At 39.1% G+C, this 23,167-nt stretch overlaps 5 protein-coding genes across 6 annotated transcripts; 1 reads left to right on the forward strand and 4 right to left on the reverse strand.

The window, feature by feature from the left end:
- Positions 1-2,009: 2,009 nt before the first annotated feature.
- Positions 2,010-10,301, reverse strand: LOC129569048 (protein stoned-B). 2 transcript variants are annotated; one of them, XM_055447445.1, is made up of 10 exons: positions 10,088-10,277; positions 9,663-9,838; positions 4,655-8,607; positions 4,477-4,574; positions 4,338-4,410; positions 3,182-4,260; positions 2,978-3,114; positions 2,714-2,895; positions 2,431-2,641; positions 2,010-2,330 (listed from the first exon to the last, which is right to left on the reverse strand). In XM_055447445.1, the coding sequence occupies exons 3-10, from the start codon at positions 6,288-6,290 to the stop codon at positions 2,189-2,191; spliced, it is 3,558 nt and encodes a 1,185-aa protein (XP_055303420.1). In that variant the 5' UTR covers positions 6,291-8,607; positions 9,663-9,838; positions 10,088-10,277; the 3' UTR covers positions 2,010-2,188. The 2 variants fall into 2 exon arrangements, with proteins under 2 accessions (XP_055303420.1, XP_055303419.1); XM_055447444.1 differs by lacking the exon at positions 9,663-9,838 and having other exon boundaries at positions 10,088-10,301.
- LOC129569300 (protein stoned-A) lies at positions 6,347-8,578 on the reverse strand. Its single transcript, XM_055448032.1, has one exon. The coding sequence runs from the start codon at positions 8,576-8,578 to the stop codon at positions 6,347-6,349; it is 2,232 nt and encodes a 743-aa protein (XP_055304007.1).
- Positions 10,302-10,847: 546 nt separating the features above from the next.
- On the reverse strand, positions 10,848-12,570 carry LOC129569051 (glyoxalase domain-containing protein 4). Its single transcript, XM_055447448.1, has 5 exons — positions 12,431-12,570; positions 11,967-12,016; positions 11,795-11,901; positions 11,394-11,702; positions 10,848-11,324 (listed from the first exon to the last, which is right to left on the reverse strand). Exons 1-5 carry the CDS (start codon positions 12,518-12,520, stop codon positions 11,029-11,031), a joined length of 852 nt encoding a protein of 283 aa, XP_055303423.1. The 5' UTR covers positions 12,521-12,570; the 3' UTR covers positions 10,848-11,028.
- A 237-nt stretch (positions 12,571-12,807) lies between these two features.
- LOC129569050 (uncharacterized) lies at positions 12,808-16,344 on the forward strand. The gene is made up of 3 exons (XM_055447447.1): positions 12,808-14,157; positions 14,853-15,093; positions 15,258-16,344. The coding sequence occupies exons 1-3, from the start codon at positions 14,054-14,056 to the stop codon at positions 16,029-16,031; spliced, it is 1,119 nt and encodes a 372-aa protein (XP_055303422.1). The 5' UTR covers positions 12,808-14,053; the 3' UTR covers positions 16,032-16,344.
- On the reverse strand, positions 16,207-23,103 carry LOC129569049 (nuclear pore complex protein Nup205; the record flags this gene model as incomplete). The annotated part of the gene is given in 10 exon segments (XM_055447446.1): positions 16,207-16,578; positions 16,675-16,857; positions 16,987-17,150; positions 17,224-18,330; positions 18,417-18,808; positions 18,901-19,233; positions 19,370-20,606; positions 20,716-20,907; positions 20,977-21,534; positions 21,626-23,103. Coding segments are annotated over 10 exon segments (5,853 nt in total), but the record flags the coding sequence as incomplete, so codon positions are not given.
- Positions 23,104-23,167: the final 64 nt, after the last annotated feature.

The raw sequence follows: 23,167 nt of genomic DNA on the forward strand, positions 1-23,167 counted from the left end.
ATATTTAACATTATAATATTTCATACAGTATTATAATATAATTATGTCTTTATTTTTTTTTTTGGTTAGATTTTTCGCAGATTTTTTTGTAACTGGCGGAAACGAATACACTTTTCTTTTTTACATTTAGATTGATTGAAAGTAAATAGTACATAATGCATTTTTTTGGTAAATATTTATGTTTCTTCTTCGGATAATCCAGAATATTGAGTCTATGTCCTGCTTTGCTGTATCAAGATCCACTCTTAGAATCCGATCGCTCATTTTAAATAAAAAATTTTGCAATTCTATGAACGTTTTTGACTATTTTAAATTAAATTTTCTTCTCTCCAACTATTTCATGAATAAAGATTTTTTCTTAAATTTTTTCAACTGAGAATTAAGAATTTTAATTCTCATCCGCTCTAGTAATATAATAATATTCTGTTGTTTTTTTTTTGTTGATTTTGTTCATCTTTGTTTGACTAACTCTTGTAAAACTACGTTCAAATTATATATCATTTTCTCAAGTCATGCAACATATGTTTTGAAAACAGTGTTTTACTCCATGGAGATTTAGCAATAATCTTAGTATGAATGAAATGCCTTTGAAGTTGATATTTCGCTTTGCAAATTAAAAGTGATAAAACACAAAAATCAATGTTTTTAATCGTCCATTTTTTTCTATTCACTCTGGGGCAAATTGATAAAATTTCACGTCGTCACATTGACTATTGCATAATTTACATGAAAAGCACCCGATTCATTCATACGCCGGCATATTGTATGTGAATGTGTATGTATGTTATTCGTTTGAACGCTTTAAACAACACCATTTTGCATTTAAATTGTTTTTTTTTCTGTTCGTTATTCATAATATTATTATTGTTCTCAGTTTTGCTACTCAATTTACTTGTTTCTGTTAATTTCTCTTTGTTCAAGCATAATTTTTACTCTCCTGTTTTATTCATAAATACTTTCAGTCAGCATAAAATTTAATAAAGGGGAAATATACGTTTCAAGTTTTAATGTTTTTTTTTTCTTTAAACTTATTGTGCTAAAATAACATATAATATTTCGAAATCAATGAATATGTATTGCATTATTGCGTTTTTTTTGTTCATTTCCTTTGAATAGAAAACGAATGCGTTTCTTTGTCGAATTTTTACTCGATTTAAATAAATTCACATTCGTTATAAATTACAACTCTAAATCAAATTGGACTGTTAGCAGTTGTAAGATAATATTGTGTTCTCCTCACGACGATGAGCAAACGAAATGTGTGTTGATAGTGAGTTATTCATTTTTCTTGTTTCATCTTTTGTTTTGGTGTTATTCAGCATCTTTATCTAAACAGCACCGATTCCAATCAGCTCTTTGCTCATTTAATAAAAATCATTTGTTTCATTTAAATTAAAAAACAGATTTTGTCATCCATCTAACTTCTTTGCCCCGCCTCAACTTTGTGTTCCACAGTTTCTTAACCATGATATCGGATTCCAATCCATTCGTAATCGCTTAAATAATGAACAACTATTTATAATGGATATAATTAGTATTGTGACATATATTGCAATTATTTTTCTTCTAGTTGTTGTCCGTATTCCATTTTCAAGGGTGGTGGTAGTGGTGGATTTTTGTTCTCCAAAATCGACAACGTCATTTATTAACAAAGGATGCATTGTGCTATAATTATGATATAGCCTACTATCACGAGAAAATTTACAGAAGCTTAGCCCTAAGTTCTGTATTTGTTTCATATATATATATTTACTTGATTATTCAATATTTGCAACATGATAAGGAGCGTCTTTATGGTGTCATGTGTGTGTGTGTATTTTGTATTTTCTTTTATTTTTGAATTCCCTACGTCATCTATGTTCGTGTATTTATTTTGCAGTGGTGTGCATTCATTCTATGTCTAACTTGAAATTTTCCTGATTATTTTCATTTCTATTTTAACAAATGATTCGCTTGATTCGCATACATGTCTATCTTTGGTTCGCAATTCGATTCTATTTCCCATTGTCTTTTCTTCTATTCGTGATATGAACGTTGTTGTGATGTCCTTAAAATTGGTATTATTAAATAGCCATTTTCATGTTGAGTTTTTTGTTTTGCTTTTTTTTTTTTAAACTATTATGATTGGTAGAGAATTCATATTCAATATTATTTATTGTGAATGCCATAGTTTTATCAATGGATTCATTTAGTTTGAGTCTGAATCAGAATCACTGACTTCAGGTACCGGGGCCGGTAATTTCTTTTCCTCTTTTGGCTCTTCTTTTTTCACATAAGTTGCCGCTAGATATGCATTCTGCTCTTGTCCTTGAGTATACTCGATGCCAACTCTGTGTACGTGAAAAGCAAGCGTGAGAAATCAATCAGTTTATAAGGAACAAACGAAGAAAAAATGAAATAAAACACCCAATGCTCTGTCACAAAACTTACAGGTATTCATATCGAGATAAATATCGCACGTATTTTTCTGGCGGATCATCACTGTCCGAATCTTGAACGCTAACCGAACGAATTGTGGCGTGTGACACAACGGTTTGCGGCATTGTATATTCGACGAAACAATGTTCAGCCAATTTATCTGGTATTTGATCATAGCTTGTCAGCGCCATGCGAACAACCATTTGATGTGTGGTATATGCACCTACAAACATCCATTCAAATAATCATTAGTTTTATTCATTGCTTTGCTGTTAAGATTTAATTTGCAATATACCTTGGCCATCTTTTGGCAATCGTGAACATCTCCACACAATAGCACGATGGTGATGCTCATATTTCGCCTGTCCCGATGTTACTTCGATTAGCGACTCCTGTAATTGATCTACGGTTCCCAAAATACGTTCAATACCCTTGATTTTACCGGTTCGACGATGAGCCGATTTTACTGAACCATATCTGTATTTTGCAAATAAATTCAAATGCAAACTGAGCAATTTCATTCTTTGAAACGAGAAAAAAAAAATACGTCAATCATTACCTAAAGTGTTTTTCTACACGGAACAAATAAATCCAACATTCTGGAATGGGGAATCGAATCGAAACATCTTCGCATGGGATTTGGCCAAGTTTTCTGGACGTAACACCAGGAACAAGAACATCAGCACGCAGCTCAACCTGGAAAGTATATTAGAATTGATTGAGAATTTGCCATTACAACTCTTTTCTTAAAGAAAAATCATACCCGTTTGCCAGTGACACACCACACAGCTTTCACTTGCAATGGCAACTCTCGATTTCTTGGTGGTCGTACACGGAATCGCATTAATTCGATGTAACAAGCGTCAGGTGGTTGGAATCGAATCAGTCGACTTCGTTCATATTCATTCTGCTGAACGCATGCATGGAATTCAACACCTTCCAAACGAATCCATTCCTCAGTGGCAACCGGAATAATGTCGTGTCGTCCAACCACTTCTTTTCCTTGACGCCACATATCGTTCACGCCCAATTCAATGGTTGGCATTCCATTTAAAAATGCCAAGAAAAACAAACGTACCCGAGCTATTTGACGTGTTATCAAACCATCGTACGTTTGTTCGGCAAAGAATTCATCGACTGCCGTCACCTGAACTTCTTCGAATTTGTAGGTAAGTGCTCGATCACGGTGAACATTGAATTTGAAAAATTGCTCTTCAATCAATACCGAAAAGTGCTTAACGTCTTCATAGCTGTTCCCGCCAATTTTGAACAGTTCAGAAACATGGGGATGATGTTCAACGGGCAAACCTAATTTCTTCAAATCGCTTCCGAATTCTTTAACTCCTTGATAATCGCCTTGAATGGCGTATGCAGCAAACTTGCTCAATTTGTTTGTTATGCGCTCGGCTTTGGTCACTTGGCCCGGTCGTACGCCAGGCCGTTCTTTGTACAAAATGTATTGCAATTTTATCGTGAATATTTTACCAAATTGATCGAACGGTTGTGCACTGATTTCGGATACGGAATAGCATCCTTGCAGTGGAAGCTCTTGAAATGGTTCTTTGTCTTTGGCGGTGTTGAACATTTGAATGACAGGCGTATCGTTCTGGAAGGTTATACGCACAAACACTTTCTTCCAAAAGCGTTGAGCTGTGAATTTCTTCTTGTTCGGTTGACGCAAATACATATCCCAACCGCTGCCGGTGTACGTGATGCGTGGGAAATCTTCGAGTGGCTGCGATACATCGTCGTCAAAGAGTGGTGTCGATGGCGATTCCTGCGATCCAGTTCGATTCATTTTATTTTCGTCTGACAATGGCAAACTGCGCTCATCACTGCGATCTGAATCAACGAGATTTAAATGGGTGATTAATTTTAATTCAATGAAAAATAGCAAAAAATGTTCATTTTTAATATACCTTCAGCATAAATTGAGCTGCCTTGTGATCCACGCGATGGTGGTGGTGCCAATCCGGCTTTCGTTGTTTCATCCTGCAAATGAAATTGGAATACATTAGAATATAAGCTTATATAGATAAAGACCGTAATTCCACTTACTTCAGGCGGTGCTTGCATCGCCAAAAATGAGTCGAAACCTTCATCAGCATCAAAACCACTTGACTCACCGGGTGTTACGAAATCGTTATCGCCCCAAGCTAAATAAAATTACAAATGTTTTAGACCAAAGAAACCTATAGCTACGTTTTTCTTTTCTTCTCAATGTTTATATGCTCACCATCGCTTGGAGCTGGTGATTTGTATCCACTAGAGCCTCCTCCAAAGCTATCGAGCAATCCGTCGTCTTTTTTGACTGAATCAAATTTGGCTGCAAATGCATCGAATGTATCGTTCCGTTGGAATGTTTTAGCTGGTTGCTGAGGCGTGACTGCACTCTCAGGCGAACCGAATGGGTTCAATTCAGCCGATGCATCGTACGCAGATGCTTCGTTTATGTACGTGTTGATCATGTCTTGTTTTGCGTTGTTCAATTGGTGATCGACTGGCGTTTGACCTCTGTCCAAATATTGCGCATCCGGACCAGGTGAATAGAAAGGCGTTGCGATTCCCGGTGTTCGAATCGATGAGTCTACAGCACTGCTATTGTCGGATATTGTATCTGATTTATCAGTGTCATGCAATCCATTAAACGGTTCATCATTGATTTTGATCGATGAAACTGGTACACTTTCCGTGGGCTGTTCAACGTGTTTTTTGTGTTCGCTCTCAACTTGTGGAATGTCCTCGACCGAAGGTACACTTGGTATCGTTTTGGTTACTACTGCCGGCTGCTCATGAACTACAGGCGCAACTGGCTCGATGACAGGAGGTTTGGGTACAACCGGTGGTGCAGGTCGTTGTGGTGGAGCGGCTGGTCTTTGCGGTGGTGCTGGTCGAGCAGGTGGCACTGCTGATGGAGCCGGGTTAACTACCGGAGGTGCACTCACTACCGATGCAGGAATAGGCGCAGGCACCGGAGACGGTGCCACATTCGGTATTGCTTGTTGCGTTGGTAAATTCGACTGGATTGGTGCGATATTGTCCATCAGAAAAATGTCCGTGAGAAGGTCTTGTTTTTTTGGTTCTACTTTTGGTGCTGCGAATAAACTTAGAATATCCTGATTTGATTTTGGTACTTGTGGTTTTGGCGCAGTATTCGTTCCAAAATCAAATAAATCGGCCTCAGCGTCTGGTTGATGTGGCACTTCCTCGGGTGGAGATGATCGTGGCGGTGCTGGTCTTGGTGGAATTTTTTGCTCAACAGCTGGCGGTTGATACACGAGCTCATCTTCAACATCAGCGAATGGATTGTCAGTTCGCAGCCCATTTCTTGTTGGATCTGCTTCAAAAACATCGCTCATTAGCAGATTCGCCATCTCGGGCGTTGGACTTGGCGTGTGCAAATCACGCATTGAAACCGGAGATGGAGTTCTCGTTTTTGGAAGTCGATCGAGCAGATGCGTGCTAGTTTGATCGAGTTGATCGGCCACCGATGAGATTAAATCTTGAGTCGTTGGATTTGGTGGTGTTGGCCGTGGTGGTGGACCTTTTTTCACACTTTCTTCAACGGCAAATGTAGCTTGTACGGGCACAACAGGTTCATGTTCATCGTCTTCGGTTATGGTAGTTCCGAAAAAGCTCATCGCTTTATCGACGGATCGTATTTCAGCTTTAGTTGGTTGCTCAGCAGTGACTGGTTGACTAGTCTCTTCGTCTCCATCGAAGGCAAATGGGTTGACAGCTTCAGACAAGAATGGATTGTCGGATTCTTCTTCGGGTGCTGCTGCTTCTGGTTCGTTGCTCAGTAAGAATGGATTTGGCGCTGATTCAGCCGAAGGATCGACTTCATCGTCAAACAGGAATGGATTGGACATTTTGATTTGGTTTTACGTTTGCGTTTTCGTTTGCGTCTACTTGTGTTAATAAATATCTACTTGTGAATCAATTCAGACTCAAGCACCTTGATTTCGGCTTGGCCAGGTCCGATATTGCTTGCGAACGATGTATCGAACGGATCGATATCGTCAAATGAATCCTCAACGGGTAAGGTGATTTGGGGCGTTAGAACTTTTCCACCTAAACCGAGTTCCTGCTGATCGGAGTTGATGTCCAAAACGTTGGTCTTTTCAGTGCTTTGAATGGTTTCAATCAATTCGTTTTCAATCAATTTGAGTTCGGCTTTGCCGGGCAATAGAAGTGCAGATGCGTTACTTGTGTCGAATGGATCTTCGACAGCGAATTCTTCCTCTTGATTGTTTGTTGATGTGGCTGGCGTAAGTACTTTGATATCAATATTATCTCCGCTCGCGCTCAACAAGTCTGTTTTTTGGGCTTGGTTTTGGTTCGGTGTAACGGCACGTGGATCAAAATCTGAATCGCTTATGTCAGCTGCCTCGTTAACGTCTTCAATCGATTTGTCGGAATAGTATGGCGTCACTGGTTTCTTTCTTCCGTCGCTGTTTGGGTTCAAGGTGCCACTCACATCAAACACAACAGTCTTCGCTGGATGTTGGCCAATATTCAAGCAAAGCGATGATTTGCGTTCGGCTGTAGTTATTTGTGCTTGTGGTTTTTCGATAACTTTTTCGTCACTTCTTGGATCAAAGTCCGGGTCACTCAACGAATGTTTTAAACCGCCGTCACTTAACAATTCTTTTTCCAAATATTTGATTTCCGTTTCTTTCGGTTGCACCAACTCACTTATGGCCGATGTATCGAATGGATCGATTTCCTTTTCGATCGATTCGCTGGCAGCGATTACTGGGATGTGTGATAAATCGGTCAAATCACTTGTGCTGCCGCTCAATAAATCCTTTTGCTTAACCGCTAAATTTGTTTGGTAAATTGGTTCGATTTTTTTGATAGACTCCGGTTCAACTGGCTCTTCACCGGCACGTGGATCAAAATCGTCGTCGTCAATACTCTTTTCACGTACAACCGTTGCAACAAATTCAGTATCAAATGGATCTACGTCTTCTTCGGCGATATCGTCGTCGTACACATCAACAATGCCCAATTCGGCTTGTTCCTCGAATTCCGATTTCCAATTGCCGGGCTCAACTGGAATTGGTTCGATAATGAGAGTGCTTGGATCAACTACAATAACATCTGTTTTTGGTTTGGTCAGTGACTCTTCGGCCAAATCATCAAACTCGTCACGTTCGGCCTCTTTGCGCAGTCTTTCCGCTTCTTTTTCTTCTTCTTGTTTCTGTTTCAAAAATTCCAAATAACGTGTGTCCACGTGACCTATATCAATCGGAGCATCAGCTATAACGTCACTCGAATCGTCTAGTAATGAAAGCACTGGTTTCTCTTCGACAACTTTTGCTTTGATCTCTTCAACAACTGTTTCCTCTTCGGCTGGCTCCTTATCTTGATCAAAACTGGAAAGCAGTAAATTTTGTGGTCCACGTCGTGGTCGTTTCAATGCTTCCTTATTTAATGCAACATTTTCAACGCGTCCGGTTAAAACTTCAACCGCTGAGCCGATATTAACGATTTTCTTGCCACGCTTCGATACTTCGGGCCCTTTGATAACTTTCTCGGCAAAATTAGTATCGAACGGATCGGGTCCTAAATCTGATTCTTCGGGTGATTCTGGAACGTATGCGAGCGGTAAATTTCCACTGGCTAATTCATCGATGTAATTGGTATCAAAGATATCCTCGTCCTCCTCCGATTCACCTTCCGAATCGGAAAGTTCAACAACGGCCTCTCTGAGTGCCGCTAATTTACGTTGCTCTTCTAATTCCTCTTCGGTAAGAATGGGTTTTTCTTCTTCGACTTTTTCCGGTAATTTTACCTCTGGCTTTGGCTTTGGCGGTACAACTTTCTGGAAGAAAGATTTCTCTTTGATGCGATTTAAATCACCTTGTGTCTTCTTTAGAATTGAATCGATGCCACTCGTTAGTTGAGTGAATTTCGACCATTCGTCGTCATCGGTTTTTGGCTTGGATGTTGATGTTGATGCTGTTGCTGCTTCTGCGGCTGCTACTGATTGTTGTCGTTGTACCTCCTGTTTTTCAGCTTCTTCTTGTTCGGCAAGCTGTTTGGCTTTCTGCTCACGCTTAAACTGCTCAAGTTCTTCTTCGGTGAAAAGTTCTTGATTCTTTTTTGACTTTTTGTTTTTCTTCTTTTTTAATCCCTTTGGTAATTTAAGCATTATCTAGTTTAGCCGAGACATTGAACCATCTATTTGAAATGTCAATAAATTTAAAAATGGTTAGCATAATTTTCAATCAGAAAAATTGCAAGCGAAATACTTTTATTACGACAAAAGTGCTAGTGAAAAAAAAATTGGGTAAGCATGTATTTAGAAAAACCACACTGGTTAGATTACGTCACATAAAGATCAAAACTATTGAAAATTCGAATAAGAAAAGTGCATTCACAATTGATTGTTGATTCGAGTGATATTGCCATTCTTTTATGCAGAGTGACAAAGCTTTTTGCCCATCCGCAGCTAAAGAAATTAGTTTAGAGCGCATATCAATTATTAAAATAGGACTCTGCTTCTCTCTAAACGAAAGCCACTTCACACACACACACACTCAAATAAATTACATTGCATTGCACAACACAAAAAGTAAGTCAAACCGTTTTTTTTAAATTTTCAAATCACGTCGAGCAAATGAGACTATTGAACGGGTCAAGAGTTTATGGTGAGAGAATGTTCAATTACACATAAAAAAAATTTAAACCACAAACATATCATCAGAATTGAATAAAAAAAACCTTGAAATTTCTACGAGTAAAATGTATTTACTACGTGGAAGAAAACTAGATGTTATGCAATAAATTCGGGAAAATGCTATTTTTAGTGAACAAATTTAATAAATGACCTTTCTGCAGACTTAACTATCCCATTCAACTAAAAACAATAATAAAATACACGAACTATAAAACATATAATTTGCACTCGCATTCAGTATATCCGATTATATTTCATTAGACACGCACACACAACACCCAAGCGCATCCATCGTGAGCGGGGGCATAAAATCTCAGGATATAACACATGGAATCGTATCGTTAAAAGCAATGGAAGGTGTCAATGGCGAATATAAAATAGGTGAGATTTCCGCTATGTTCTCGCTATTTATATATGTATGATATGTCTTTGTCTTTCTCACAATAACGAAAACGTGAATATATGTATTATCGAATTTATTTTTATTTCTTGGGAACAATTTTTGTTTATTTCTGCAGATTGAAATTTTTTTTTTGTTAAACAAAATGGCTCTTACCAAAAGCGCACATTTCAATCGATTTATTCACGATATTTGGAACACTTTATGATTTACGAAATTCGTCTATATCGATTTATTTGCTTCTGTTCATTTGAGTATAGATTTAATGCAGCCAGTTAAAATGACACATCAAATCATCCGCTTCATTGGAACATTCACTTGGTTCCCAATTTCTAAGCACAAAATAAAAGATTTTTTTATAAAATTCCACATAAAAAACATCGAGAAAAAAAAATACATTTTCAGCAATCGATAAATTGTGTTGTTTCCTTTTGCGAAAATCGGTTTTCTTAAAATAATTTCCAGCGACTCTAGTATTCAACACACATACATTAAAATGAGTGAAAATGCTTGGACATTGAAGAAAAATGGTAACGAATCGAGAAACATTTTTATTTTCAACTAAAGAATACGAAACTTACGTCTCTTCACTCAAACACACGTTTTTTTTTATATCTAATTTGTTGAATTTAACCAATTTTAAATGAATTAACAATCAACTAACGCAAAAGCAACGAAAGAAAATGTCCACAAAATATTCTTTTGGAAATGAAGGAAAATTAAATTTTCACTGTGACTGTTGGTTGTGCTGATGAAAAATCACAAATCCATCGATACTTTTTGCCATCGCTGATCGTCTCGAGAGACAACACTGACTGTGTGTGTGTGTGTGTGTGTAGTGACAGAGTGGTTCAGATGGATAGAACCACCAAATGGGTTCCAATTGATCAGAGTGAAACGAAAACACATCGCAAGGGTTGACGATTTGGTGAGACTGCGCACATGCAAGCAATGGTGAACAATCCATTATATTACATCGCATTGCCATGGAACACAACTCCGTTTTCTCAGCGATAAGATTAAATTTTAATTTAATTTCATCGGCAAATCGATTTACAGACGATAATTACGACTAATGATTTTCGTTTGAAATGCTTTTGTTGATACCATAGTTTGAAATCTATTGGTTAAACAAGTTATTTACCTTTGAACTTATTGATTAGTCAATCGATGGATTTTTATTTGCTAGGGGAAGTATGACTTGCGCCTCTTGACACCACACAGACATGCGTACACATGTGACGTAGGCAAATGTTTGACTCACGGGGAAAATGTGTTATGTTATCCAAGTTTCAGTTAATCGAATACATTGCAATTGAAGTAAGAAAGAAACAAATGCCAGTCTTCTTCATTTTATTTATTTGCAATGTGTTATTTCATACGACTAAATTTATTGCTTTGCTTTGCTTTTTACAGTAACAATTTAAAATGGCCCAATCCCAAAATTAAAAATAAAAGTTTAAAATTAATTGTTTCTCAATAAAAAAAAAACAACTGTAGGCTTAATATCATTGAAATCAATTCACTTCTTCTGGAATGGGTCACGTGCAATGTTCTTGTTAAGGTCAGCATCAGAAGCTGGATCAAATTGTGACAGCTGAGAGAATCCTTCATCGTCAACGAAACAAATTTCCAACTCATTCGGATCGGACAGAATGATGACACGAACGGTAGCTTTTCCGGGTGTATCAAGCGACGTCAAGGGATGAATCACTTTTGCATTGCGTTTGTTAACTTCATCGCTCAATTTGGTTTGGTCATCGAATGCAATGGCAAAGGCGATGCGACCAAAGGCTGTCTTACGATCGATTGGACCATCTAATTTAGCAAAGCAAACGAGTTTAAAAATATACTCAAAAACCTTTTCCAGAACATAATGTTTCTCACCATATTTTTTGAAGACCAAATTTGCTTGTTCTCCGCTGTACGTTAACGTGAGCTCGTTATCAGTCTGCTTTACCAATTGCATGCCCAATAAATCCGTCCAATATGATTGTGTCTTTTGCAAGTCATTCGAATTGATGACAACATTTTTGACTGGATCACCGCTGCTCTGTTCATCAGTCACGTAAAATGTATATCCATCCGGTGATTTCAAAACGTACACATCATTTTCAGTTGTGAATGGATAGTTTTGTTCCTTGACACGGTCAATGATACCATTTGCCTTAATACTGATTCCGTTGAAGTCATTTCCTATGGAATGAATAACGTTTATTCAATAATTTATATACAGAAAGAAATAGACTTGTCGCCTAAAAATAAAACCATATTCAAAAATATCTCACCCAAATCATAGTTGGTGACTCCATAATTGTATGTGAGTTCAACGACGAAATGATTTGATTCGGGACCGTAGCCAATCATCGTTTTGCTCCAACGGTTGTCATATGGCCTAAGAACACAATTGTTACTTGTCAAAACTATACAAAGATTGAAAGAAAAATCGACATGTCATACCCATTACAACTAGCAGCACATCCTTCGGTGAACTCCTCATGACGCAAAACCTGTCGAAATATCGAAAAATCAATACAAATTTAAACGAAGAAAATATGTCATCTGGAGTGTGAACAATGCAACAGGTGTTGACGTTTCCACTAAAAACACTCTGTTAATAAAATGTCACTCTCTTATGTACATAAACAAACAAACAAAGTACTGATATCAACTTTGTCTAGACTATGAATCACTTTTCATATACTGCTAATAATAGCACACGATTTATTGTCTTTCGTTTGGTAGGAAAAACCAACACTCAACCGACAGTACGAATCAAATTGTTCATCTAGTGTCGATTCAACGATATCAAAGTGTAATAAAATACAAGCTCGAGTTGCAATTGCAGATTTATCACGTGGTATTCGCTTTCATTTCCCGACACTAATCAACACCTATCAATTACTCCCATTTTTAATAATTACCTTCATTCCGAGAATGTTACGGAAGAAGTTGATGTTGGCTCCACGATCACCGATTTTCAAAACAAAGTGCAAAGCACGAGCCGAAACCATGATTGTTGCTTTATCAGAATAAATTTACACGGAAATGATTTGGAAAAAAAAAATGAAACAAAATTATCCGAAACTTTCACGACGATTTTGATAACAAAAATATTAAACCAACGAAAATAAGTGCGGTCTCTTCAACTTGGCAAGAGCTACTGATTGACATTTAATCGGTCGACACTAATGTGTTGTTGAGTGTATTCAGGCACATGTCGTTGTATTGTATACGCGTTAAGTGTATGCCTATTCGATATCGGTTGTCATCTGCGCGAGAGAACAATCATCAAACTTGAAAATGACTTGAACGAACAGTGTTGCCATAATCACGTTGAAATTTCGAATTTACTTGATCAATTCCAGTTTCCAGACAGTGCTCATTCAATTACATCCAATTCATCATGACTGACAACACTCATGTTGTCTACTACGTCAAAAAATCGCTCACATAAATCGTACCGTGTACACAATGCAACGATTCAACGGAACCTATCTATTTTATTTTCCTCATCGACGATATAGAGACAAAAAAAAAGGTTTTCATCAAGATTCACACACGCGTTCACCGCATATGTGTGTCGTACGTTTCACATATGATCAGACAAAATTGTGTGTATGCGTTGCGTACGTGTGTGCGTGTGTTTTGTTATTGTGGATAAAAGTGTAGTCATCTGAAGCATTTACCGCTGAAACAAAAAATGACGAATGCAGCCGCAACTATGCGAATGTAATACGACCGAGTGGAATGAATAGAGAGAGAGAGAGAGAGAGAGAGAGAGAGAGGAAAACCAACGTGCAAACAGTACGACGATCTCCAGCCCAGAAAAAAGAGGAAAAAAAACATTGAAACAACGTAGCGAGAATAGCATACGGGCCGCATACACTCTTCACGCTTAGTACATTTACGGTGTATTTTCTCTGTTATTTGTTTTCCTTTCATTCGTTCTTACACGTTTATGTTGCTGTTGTTAGTACGGATCATTTAGTTGTGAGTCGGCCATCTGACGCGATTGCTTAAATCTCTGTGATTTTGACTGCGTACATTCAAAGTCAAACCCAGCAAAAAAATCACTTTTCTTCAGAATTATTTTCCGTTGCGATTGTTTTCTTCCATTCGGCTTGCAAATAAAAAGTATTTGAGTTTAAAAAAAAAAGAGAGACAATTGTTTCATTCAAGTCTATTTTTATTGTAGAACTTTTTTACTTGAGCAAATAGACCATTCTCATCGAAAGTAAATGGTAGTTTTATCTTCCGTGCTGCCTATGCATACGTGTGACATTCGCAAACTAAATATTTGACTGTCGAATGTTGATGAACAACAGTAGCAATAGAAGCAGCAGCAGTAGAGTTGGTGGAATAAAACACTTAACATCAACAAAGAAATGTGAGATAGTTGAAAAAAACCAACGGTTTTTGTGTGGCTATTAGATTGTAGCGACTGCGTGTGTGCTGTCCATTAGAATTTCGATAGCTGACACGATTCTCAACAGAACATCACAACACATTGGATTCGGTGTTGAATTGAAGGTGTTAGAATCGGAATGTCGAGCAAACGAGGACGAAAATGTTCAATAAAGACGTGCGACAACTTTCAACACACGCACAAACATTTGAGTTTCTTTCGATTTCCAAAAGATGTAGAAAGGTAAGCAAGTTTTTTTTTTGTCACATCATATTCAATTGATAGCTTCCAATTACATCACATTACATTATGCAAATATGTTTGGTTTGATGGAAAAATCAAAATGATTCACATTTTGTGACGTCACTGCGAGCATGTCGATGTCTAGATCCAAAATTTCATCATGCGCAATCAAGTTACATCTGCTCATATTGTTCTTCATTCATTCTCCGTTTCTTGTTGTTCCCTTCGTTGTGTATGTGGTAGCACAGTGCGCCATTGCTCTTCACCAATCGCTTGAAACCCCGCATGTTTTTCGGTCGCAGTGCACATATATATACATTTGTACACCGTATAGCGAGTACCGCATTCAATGCGTTACCACGAAAAATTTCCATAGTTTTTCGGTCACTTCTTCAGTCTCTTATTTTGCGAACGATGTGTATATGTGTATACGTGTGCATTCTAGAGCTGGAATCGCATTACGATCTCCAACTCGTGCCCAATTAATATTCATGATTGCAAGTGAAAATGATAAATACAGTTATTATTGCCTCGTTTCGCTTTTTTATCACCTTAATCCAACAGTGTTTCTCTGCAGTGTCCATTGGTGACATTCAAAAATTGCAATTACGTTTATTTTACCCCAAAAAAATACGAATTCATTTCGATAGACTGCATACTAAACCGGTTTTTTATTCTCTTTTTCAAACAAATAGATGCCAAACATGGATTGAGAAAACCAAACGGTTTGATTTACTGGATAAGACCAATGTACACGATGAACGAATTTGCCAGCAACATTTTGAACCGTTAATGTTTTTAAACCAAAGTCAAAATCGACTCCATCAGTATGCAATTCCCTCACTGTATCTCACAAGCAAACCGCCACCAGTTCAACCACTATCAACCAATGGTTTGCACATCAACGGTTTACCCATGGACGAAAAACTGTTCAATGTAAGCATTTAAGTTGAGTTACGAACCGGTTCCAAAGGGTTGAAATTCGTGATTTTTTGTATTATGACTATCATGAGAAAATAATCATGAATTTTGGTTTAACGAATTAATAAAACCACCATGAATTGTCATTTCACTCTCTCTCTCTCTCTATCTTCCCGCAGAACGCGTTGATTGATGCAGCGGCAGCACTATTGTATCAAAACAACTTGACCATAACTCCAGTTTATTCATCAAAGCCAAAACCCGTGCAAAATCAGTCATTTTCTGAACCAATCAACCTATCGATGGCCAGTCAAAATGGCGTTCATTCTCTGAACAACTCAATAGTTTTCAATATATCCGATTCTTCCGATGGATCACCGAACAGCTCTGTGCAACTTGTCTCTTCTACAACAAGTCCACCAACAACAAATGGTACACGAGTAGTACCGAGTCCGGTGGTAAATACAAATATGAACGAAAATGCATTCATCAACACGAGTTCGATTTCCAATGGAAATGTCAGTTCGAACACAATCACCACGAAAATATCAAATGCTGGTGGTTTTCGTCGACCACGTCAAGTATTTTCCATGGAACAAGAAAACCAATTGGCTGACTATGTGCGAGAAACATCACATTACTACTCAGGTCTATCATCGAAGGAAGTACGAATATTGGCATTTGTCTACGGTGTTTGTAATCAAGTTGAAATGCCCAACGGTTGGCACGAGACACATCAAGCTTCCTTTGATTGGTGTGTGGGTTTCATCAAACGAACAAAACTTCCACCAACCATGATCACTGGCATTTCGTCGAAAGGATCTAGCAAACAATCGAAGACATCGACATCGTTTGAGCTAAAATCGAACAAAGCGACACCAACACAAGTCAATGGCAATTCCGTGAAAAGCAATGGAAACACCGTCGATAGCACTGCAATCGAAATAGATTAATTTCAACTGTTTAATTTATAAAACATTTTCGTAAAGTTCCGTTATTTAAAAAAAGACATCGTTCCACTAGATTTAGGAAATATTTAACTTTTGCTGTAAAAAAAAATACTGAAGCCTTTCAAGATAATCGTATATTAAAAATGTTGCCACGTAAAATCATAAAAATCCGTTTACATTTTTATTATCAAAATGAAAAATTTATTTAGCTCAATCAAGGCGGAGACAAGAACCTGATAAAGACTTTCCCAATTAACAATTTTGTGTTATCTTTGATTTTGTTATTCAATGAAATAAAACTAAGAATTTAAACATATATTCGAATCTTTGGACTCGTTCATTCATTTTACTGGCACGAATTGGATGAGATGTTTGATGCGTCTGAGTAAAGCTTCTACGAAACTCTTATCTGTTGACGCTTGATCTTGTGTGGTTGCGATCAACTGTTTGCAAAACGTTTCTGTGAACACCTGAACCAATGTCTTCTTCAATACGCCCACATCTTCGGATGTCACCTTCCAACCGGCATCGATCGATGATGTGATCGGCGCTGAAAATGGAGCAAAACGAATTGAAACCGGAATTAGATTGGGTGTATTGAATTGAAGTAGAATTGAATTGAAAGAAAGACGCTTAAAATACTTACAGTCGTAGTTCCTGCTCAGGGACTTGTTAAACTGCAGTGGATTCACGGAAATCGCTCGCAACATGAAGAAATCCAAATGTGCCCATAGCAAATACAAACAGTTTTCCGTCAAAAAGATGCAATATTTCAGTTCATCCTGTTTGTTTACCAATTTTTCAGACAATGTTTCGTACTGCTGTTGATCTATTCAAGCAGAAAAATTTTGATAAATCAATTCAAATAATGAGTTTGGATCAATTGTCAACGAACTGTTAATTAATTGTTGATCTAAGGAAACAAGCAATTGAAAGTGGCATTTCTATGATACTTTACCTCTTTGATTTATGTTCAAACTGGCTTCCAATGCCTTGCGTTGTCGCAGAAGACCATCGTATGCTCCCTTCTCCCGATTATAGTATTCGACGCAATTTTTGAGTTGTGACACAACAATGCCCAGACTTGGCGATGTTTCCAATGTGCCAGATCGGATTTCGTTTCTATTGAAATCAAAACCATTGAAATTCAAATACGAGCAGTTGAAAAAGATCGGAAATTGAATCAAAGTCTTACCGTTGCAATCCTTCGCTGAGTGTGGGCGAAAACAAAATTCCTGTGGCACGATGATCGGCACTGTGATTGGCAATGGCGTTTCGGGCGTATAAAGCCAAATTGCATGCGATTTGCAAGAAATACTTAATCTGGAGCGTTTTCGCCTTCTGTTGATTGTCTGTCGAGAACTTATTGGTGCTGAGCGAGAACGATCGTGACATGTTCAATTGTGATTCGTGTGCGATTAGATTCGATTTGCCCATTTCCTTTAGCGTTGATTCGGAGACAATGAACCGTGGGAATAGGTTTAACATAAGCTTTTGCAAGCGATACAGATGTGCTCCCAAGTCTTGATTTGTCGTTGGCTCAATCAAATTGGAAATGTCCTGATTTGCCGACCGTGCGATTAATCCCGTAATGGCTGACAGTTCCTGCAGCAATCCGATGTTCAGGGATGGTGTTCCAGCTCGTAGTACAATCTCGATCATGTCTCCATGCGATAGTAGGAAATGTACAACTTGTGTTATCGCCGAATAATTCTCTGGCCCGAGTGTCGACAGGATAATGTCGCAAAAATTCAACGCTGGAAAAAGAATTTGTTGATATCGAATGTCCACGGGCGGTACAAACTGTGAATACTGATGGCTCATGTAGTTATTGACTTGGAAATCTGGATGCATGTCGTACACTTTCATGGCAGACAAAATGCCTAACGATCGATGCTCCAATAGTAGCTCTGCGCCAACGTATGAGCTCGCGACACGTCCCAACATTGCCATCTTTGATTCGTATACATACAACGCTTTCATGTTCTCTGGAACACTTTCTAGCACTCGACATAGCTGATCGTCCGTTTTCAGCAAACTGTCGACCAAATGAGCCAAATATCCACGTCTCGAGATGAACTGTATGAAACTGACCATTGAATCGATGTCTAGCAGCATGTCGATGCAAGAGAGTGCGAGCATTTTGCACACATCGTGACCTCCAGTGCAATCGTGACACAGGATATCAACGATTTTATCACCTACGGAATTGAACACTTCCACTGCGAGTTGTGTCAGGTTTGTTTTACTATTGCTATCGCTGACTGCTCGAACCATCGATCGATCCAAACGTGAAACATAGCTAGAAATGTTCAATGAAGAATCAGTTGAACGAATATGCTCGGAATCTGTCTGAACATGATGCGATTATTCCCCTTTTCAACTTACCTATCGGTTTTTTGATCATCCAGAATCGTCTCTTTTGCGTTGAAGCCTTTGACGATGTGCATAAAGTTCAGAAGCGATGCATACAAGTTGATTTTCAGCTTTTGTGATGCCTCTCCACTTATGATGATCCAATCAACGATGTTTTTTAAAATGTATTTGAGGCTTAAGCTATTTGTTTTGGGTGTTAGACTCAAGCTGGTCGAGCCCATATTGAACGAAGCTCCATTGGTAGCAAGTGATTGATTTGGATTGAATGAGCTTGGCAATGCCAAACCATTCGAATCGAATGTAACATTCGCGTGCTTGTACCAATGGCGTAAGCACACCAACATTTGAAGCAGCGTTGATGATGCGATCTTTCCCAGCTCTGGCATTACGTCGACTTGAACGACCTGTGAAAAATATTCAAAAAAATTTATTTTACATTCGATAAAACCATTGCACTTTGAACAAGATCGGTTGGTCTCTGTTAAGAGTATGTTACCTTATTCAAAAGCGCTTGTAGGATTTCAATGATGAATCCGCCGCGATCTTCGTAGCAGAGCGCAAACACAGGTGCTACTGCGAAGAGAATTTCCGTCACTTGACTCCATGCTTCCATGAAGCGAACGGTTGATGCACATCGAGTCTTTTGAGAATTCAATTCGACTGCGTACTTGAGAACTGTATCAATTTCGTGTAAAATGTGTTGTCGTTGACCTGATGCAATTGTGCTCTGGACGATATTCAATTCATCCTTGAGAATATCGTGTAATTTCTTGATGTTTATCAACTTCGGGCCGCCATTTACGTTCGACTCAGGTGGTACGATGCAGCTCTGTGGAGAGAAATGTATGACTTTGTTTTACTTTTACGCAGTTATTTGAAAGTTGAATGTTGCCAGGAAATAATTTTGTATCAATTTTCCCCCCCTTTTCAACTGGCCCATTTAAATGCCACAGTCAAAAACTCACCTGAAGCAGTTGATCCATCAAAGAATTATCGAAAACTTCCCACTTTGGTCTTTCCAATTGCTTGATATCAAATTCCAAACACTCCAGTAGCTTGCAAATCAGCAGATCCGTACTGTTATCACTATCATTTGGTTTTCGGTATCCGCTGACGATGCTTCGGCCAAACATGGAATTATCGGCCGTTGAAAATATGGTCGTGTTATTGCCGAATGCTTCTTGGTGTGTTCCATCGGTGCTTGTCTCTGTTTTGACCGTGCCCAGCAGAACATCGGACAGATTTTTGAACTGTTTCACTTGCTGGTGATTGGCCGTAATTTTCAATTCGATGGCCACACATTTCAGCAACCCCGTCATTTGGTTGAGAACGAATGGATTGTCGTGATGTTGGAATGGCAGCACAGAAATGTGACGCAACAAGAATTCTTTGCATTCGCGAAGGAATCGCAAAATTACTTCGGAAGTCTTGTGATTTGAGCACAATGTGTACAGCAGTCGATATCCGTTTTGCAGCAAACGCTGTTGATTGAATGGAATTTCAATGCCAACTTTCAGCTGCTGAATGCCTTCATCCAAGATTGTGATCAATGACTTTGTGCAATTGCTTGGGAAATCCAAAACGCCCGGCTGTTGAAGCAATGTCGCACGAATGTCTTTTGTGATATCGAATCCAAGCAAGTAATGCGAAATGTTCGGTGCTGAGTGTGGCAAACACTCTTCCAACAATTTGATGATTTCTTCTTTGATTGTCAACTCAATCTCTTCGCCATTTTCCAGGGCACCATTGAAGCTGTCTTCATCGTGGAAAACTGGCAAATCCGATTCCAAACATTCGACAAATCCATGACGAATTTCGTTTGCTAGTTTGTTTGAGCGCGTGAATTCACTCAGAAGCAGTGTGTGAACGCCTGGCTGACGTGTAACATGCGAAAGAATTCGAACGGCGAGCAATGCCTGTTTCGGTAACCAACTGTTGTACGTTACATATTTGACGACATTCAGCATATGATCAGGCTTTCCGCTGCGGTAATTTATGCCAAGCAACAATTTGTTCAAGCCCGAAAGCAAGATTGAACACTTTGCCTCGTAGTGTGCGTCGAAGAAACGATCTTGCCGTGAAAGCGATCGCTCGATTATGTTTAATGCATACAATACGCAATTTTCCAGCCTCGATTTGCCTGGGAAATTTGTGAATGTGTCGAGAGCAGAGCATGCCTCGTCGATTATGTGCAGAAGAAGTCTGGAAAATATGTTTTTTTTTTCATTAGATTTCAGGTTGAATAATTTGAATATATGATTCAATGATTCTACTGAAATAGGCAAATAGTAGAAACACTTCGAGTACTCACTTCAATAAATCAGATTTTTCGTTTGTGTTCATTTCAAGCATGATGTAGAAACCTGGTGGCGCGTATTCATCTTTGTTTTGTCCCATTACTGGAAAATCGGCCGGATTTATCTCGTACGTTTTGACGAAGAATTCGAAGATTTTCAAACACTTCTCAGCGACCGTCCACTTCTCCGATTCGTCTTTGTAAATTCTGTCAATGCAGATCAAAACGAGCTAAGTTTCTCCGCACACTTGTTCAATTGGCTTTCGAGTCACTTACCGATTATAAAACTTCAAGAAAATCGACTCCAAAATAAAGTTGAAATACGGAATAATGCCCGGTTTCCGTGGACCAGCTCCCAAATTCCGTGGCATAATTGTACTTGAGAGTGTGTAGAGTAGCTCCAAAATCGCTTGGGTCAATGGATATGTTTCGTTACGACTTTCAGTTTTATCGATTTCACATTCGATTCCACGCGGTACGGTGCTGAAAGCGTTTGTCGATTGAATGGTTGTGATTATCTGGCTCGCCTCCAAATTGACCCAAAGCTGTAGCGCTGTCTCTTTTGACTTGCCCAGTGCGGCCAGTGTCAGCAAAAGATCTGTCTTCAGTGAAATGTCGATCGAACAACTAACCAAACCCAATAGTATGTGCAGCGGTGCCCAGCTTGGGTGTTCACACAAAGCAATTCGCGCAACGTCATCATGCGTAGCCACGGCTCTGATGACGGCTAGGACTGCTTGCAAACCAGCCAACTCTTGTGGGCTGATACTTCGGTTCAGTGCTCGGCTGCGATAGACTGTATCGGTTGCTGGATGTTGTTCTTGACGAAGTGTTCTGAAAATGTCATTTTAAAACTGTATTTAACCGTTCATTTTGAACCGAAAGAAAAGCAACAAGTTTACATGCAAATCCAAAGGCGACTTACGTGTAGTATCTCGATATCGATCCAAAGAAATGTTCCCACGATAATGTTGTACTTCCTGAGATGTTCGATCCCTGTTTGAGCAGATTGAATGCATTCCGTGCTGACGGTTGACAGCTTGAGAGGCCGGCAAGCATCTTGAGGTATGGAATCAACAAAATTGGCGGCAGCAATTCGCCGGCCAAACGAATGAACTTGAACAATGACACCGATCGGTTTGATGTGCGTTGCTGTTGATAGTTGCCGCTCACTTCCATCGGGCCCCAGTATTCCAAATCCAAGTTCAGATTCATTTGATCGTTACTATACAATTTGCCGACAGTCAGAAGCAACGTTTCGAAATGACGATCAAGATTCGGTGGCGGATCCAAGCCTTGCTGCTGATGAATCTGAATCGTTCTTGCAGTTTCGTCGGCACGCGCACGTAACTCGTTCACTTTCGAGTGCATGAATTCAATGAAGTCAGTCAACAAGTAATGAATGCGACGGAGATAGAATTCCGTTTTGAAGATGCTGTCTTTGTCTAACAGCACGTGATAAATGTAGTCGAAAACCTTCTCTTGAATGGCTGTTTCCGCAAGCAATTCGTGCTGATCGATCAGATCGCTGGCATTTTGTTGCAAATTTTGTGGCGCTTGACGCAGTGTGGCGATTGTCAGAGCGAAAGAAAACAATCCGACCGAGCGTAGCTCGTTGGTTTTCCATTCAGTTGTGAGCGCCGAATACACATCTTTGATGTAATTCGGATCGCTTATGATTGGCAGCTGCAAGACAATGTCTTCGCCATCGTCACGTCTCTTCAAAACGCTTAAATCAAACGCATAGACCAGCGCCATGATCAGGGCCAATGTCACGTCGTCGATGCCTCCGCGTGAATCATCTGATTTGTATTTGGACAGATACTGAATCAACTTGAGCGTTGTGTTTCGCGGCAATCCACTTTGAGCTGCCCAACAGTACAGCGTCGTTGCCAACTGGAGCCGAATCTCTTCGAAACAGTCCAACACTTGGCGATGATGCTTCGGTGGGCCAAGTGCACGATTTTCGCTCAACAATGCCAACTCTTGTGTCACATCTAGTTGCTCTAGCAAGTCTATGATTTTGTTTAAAAGCCCATCGGCTACCAATGAATCCGTGTAGCTAGTAATGAATGTGGTTATATCTTGTGATGCTTCCGTGCACCAAGAAATACCATATCGCGCTTGGAACAATTGTTTAAGCGTTGTGACGAGGGTTTTTCGACCGTCGTAGTACAGGAGAATTGCGACCAGACCACGCGGCAAACCTGGATGATGCGGTATCTGTTGCTGTGCCGTGCATAGCAGTTCCAGTGCTTTGTATTCGTTCAAATTGAACATATCGGACAAGATAATGCTTTCATCCACCAAATCTTTCGAAAGAATTGTGTGACCGAGACCGGGCAAATCGACTCCGTCAGTGATACCCTTTTGAATTTCATCACGACATGTCGCATTTTTTGGCTGTAAAATCCGTTTCACAATCATGAGAAATTCATTCGATAACGACAATGAGCGAGTTGAACAC

Source organism: Sitodiplosis mosellana, unplaced genomic scaffold (genome assembly GCF_009176505.1).
Source record: "Sitodiplosis mosellana isolate CC-2019 unplaced genomic scaffold, AAFC_SMos_1.0 Smas_scaffold_30, whole genome shotgun sequence".
Lineage (NCBI taxonomy): Eukaryota > Metazoa > Arthropoda > Insecta > Diptera > Cecidomyiidae > Sitodiplosis > Sitodiplosis mosellana.

Coding starts and splice junctions, on each gene's coding strand:
- LOC129569050 (XM_055447447.1), top strand. CDS start 14,054: ATGTCGAGCAAACGAGGACGAAAATGTTCAATAAAGACGTGCGACAAC. Junction 14,158..14,852: donor TTTCCAAAAGATGTAGAAAG/GTAAGCAAGTTT, acceptor TCAAACAAATAG/ATGCCAAACATGGATTGAGA. Junction 15,094..15,257: donor TGGACGAAAAACTGTTCAAT/GTAAGCATTTAA, acceptor ATCTTCCCGCAG/AACGCGTTGATTGATGCAGC.
- LOC129569051 (XM_055447448.1), bottom strand. CDS start 12,520: ATGGTTTCGGCTCGTGCTTTGCACTTTGTTTTGAAAATCGGTGATCGT. Junction 11,902..11,966: donor TGTGCTGCTAGTTGTAATGG/GTATGACATGTC, acceptor TTGTGTTCTTAG/GCCATATGACAACCGTTGGA. Junction 11,703..11,794: donor AGTCACCAACTATGATTTGG/GTGAGATATTTT, acceptor TTCATTCCATAG/GAAATGACTTCAACGGAATC.
- LOC129569300 (XM_055448032.1), bottom strand. CDS start 8,578: ATGCTTAAATTACCAAAGGGATTAAAAAAGAAGAAAAACAAAAAGTCA.
- LOC129569048 (XM_055447444.1), bottom strand. CDS start 6,290: ATGTCCAATCCATTCCTGTTTGACGATGAAGTCGATCCTTCGGCTGAA. Junction 3,115..3,181: donor GGTGTGTCACTGGCAAACGG/GTATGATTTTTC, acceptor TATACTTTCCAG/GTTGAGCTGCGTGCTGATGT. Junction 2,642..2,713: donor ATTGCCAAAAGATGGCCAAG/GTATATTGCAAA, acceptor GGATGTTTGTAG/GTGCATATACCACACATCAA.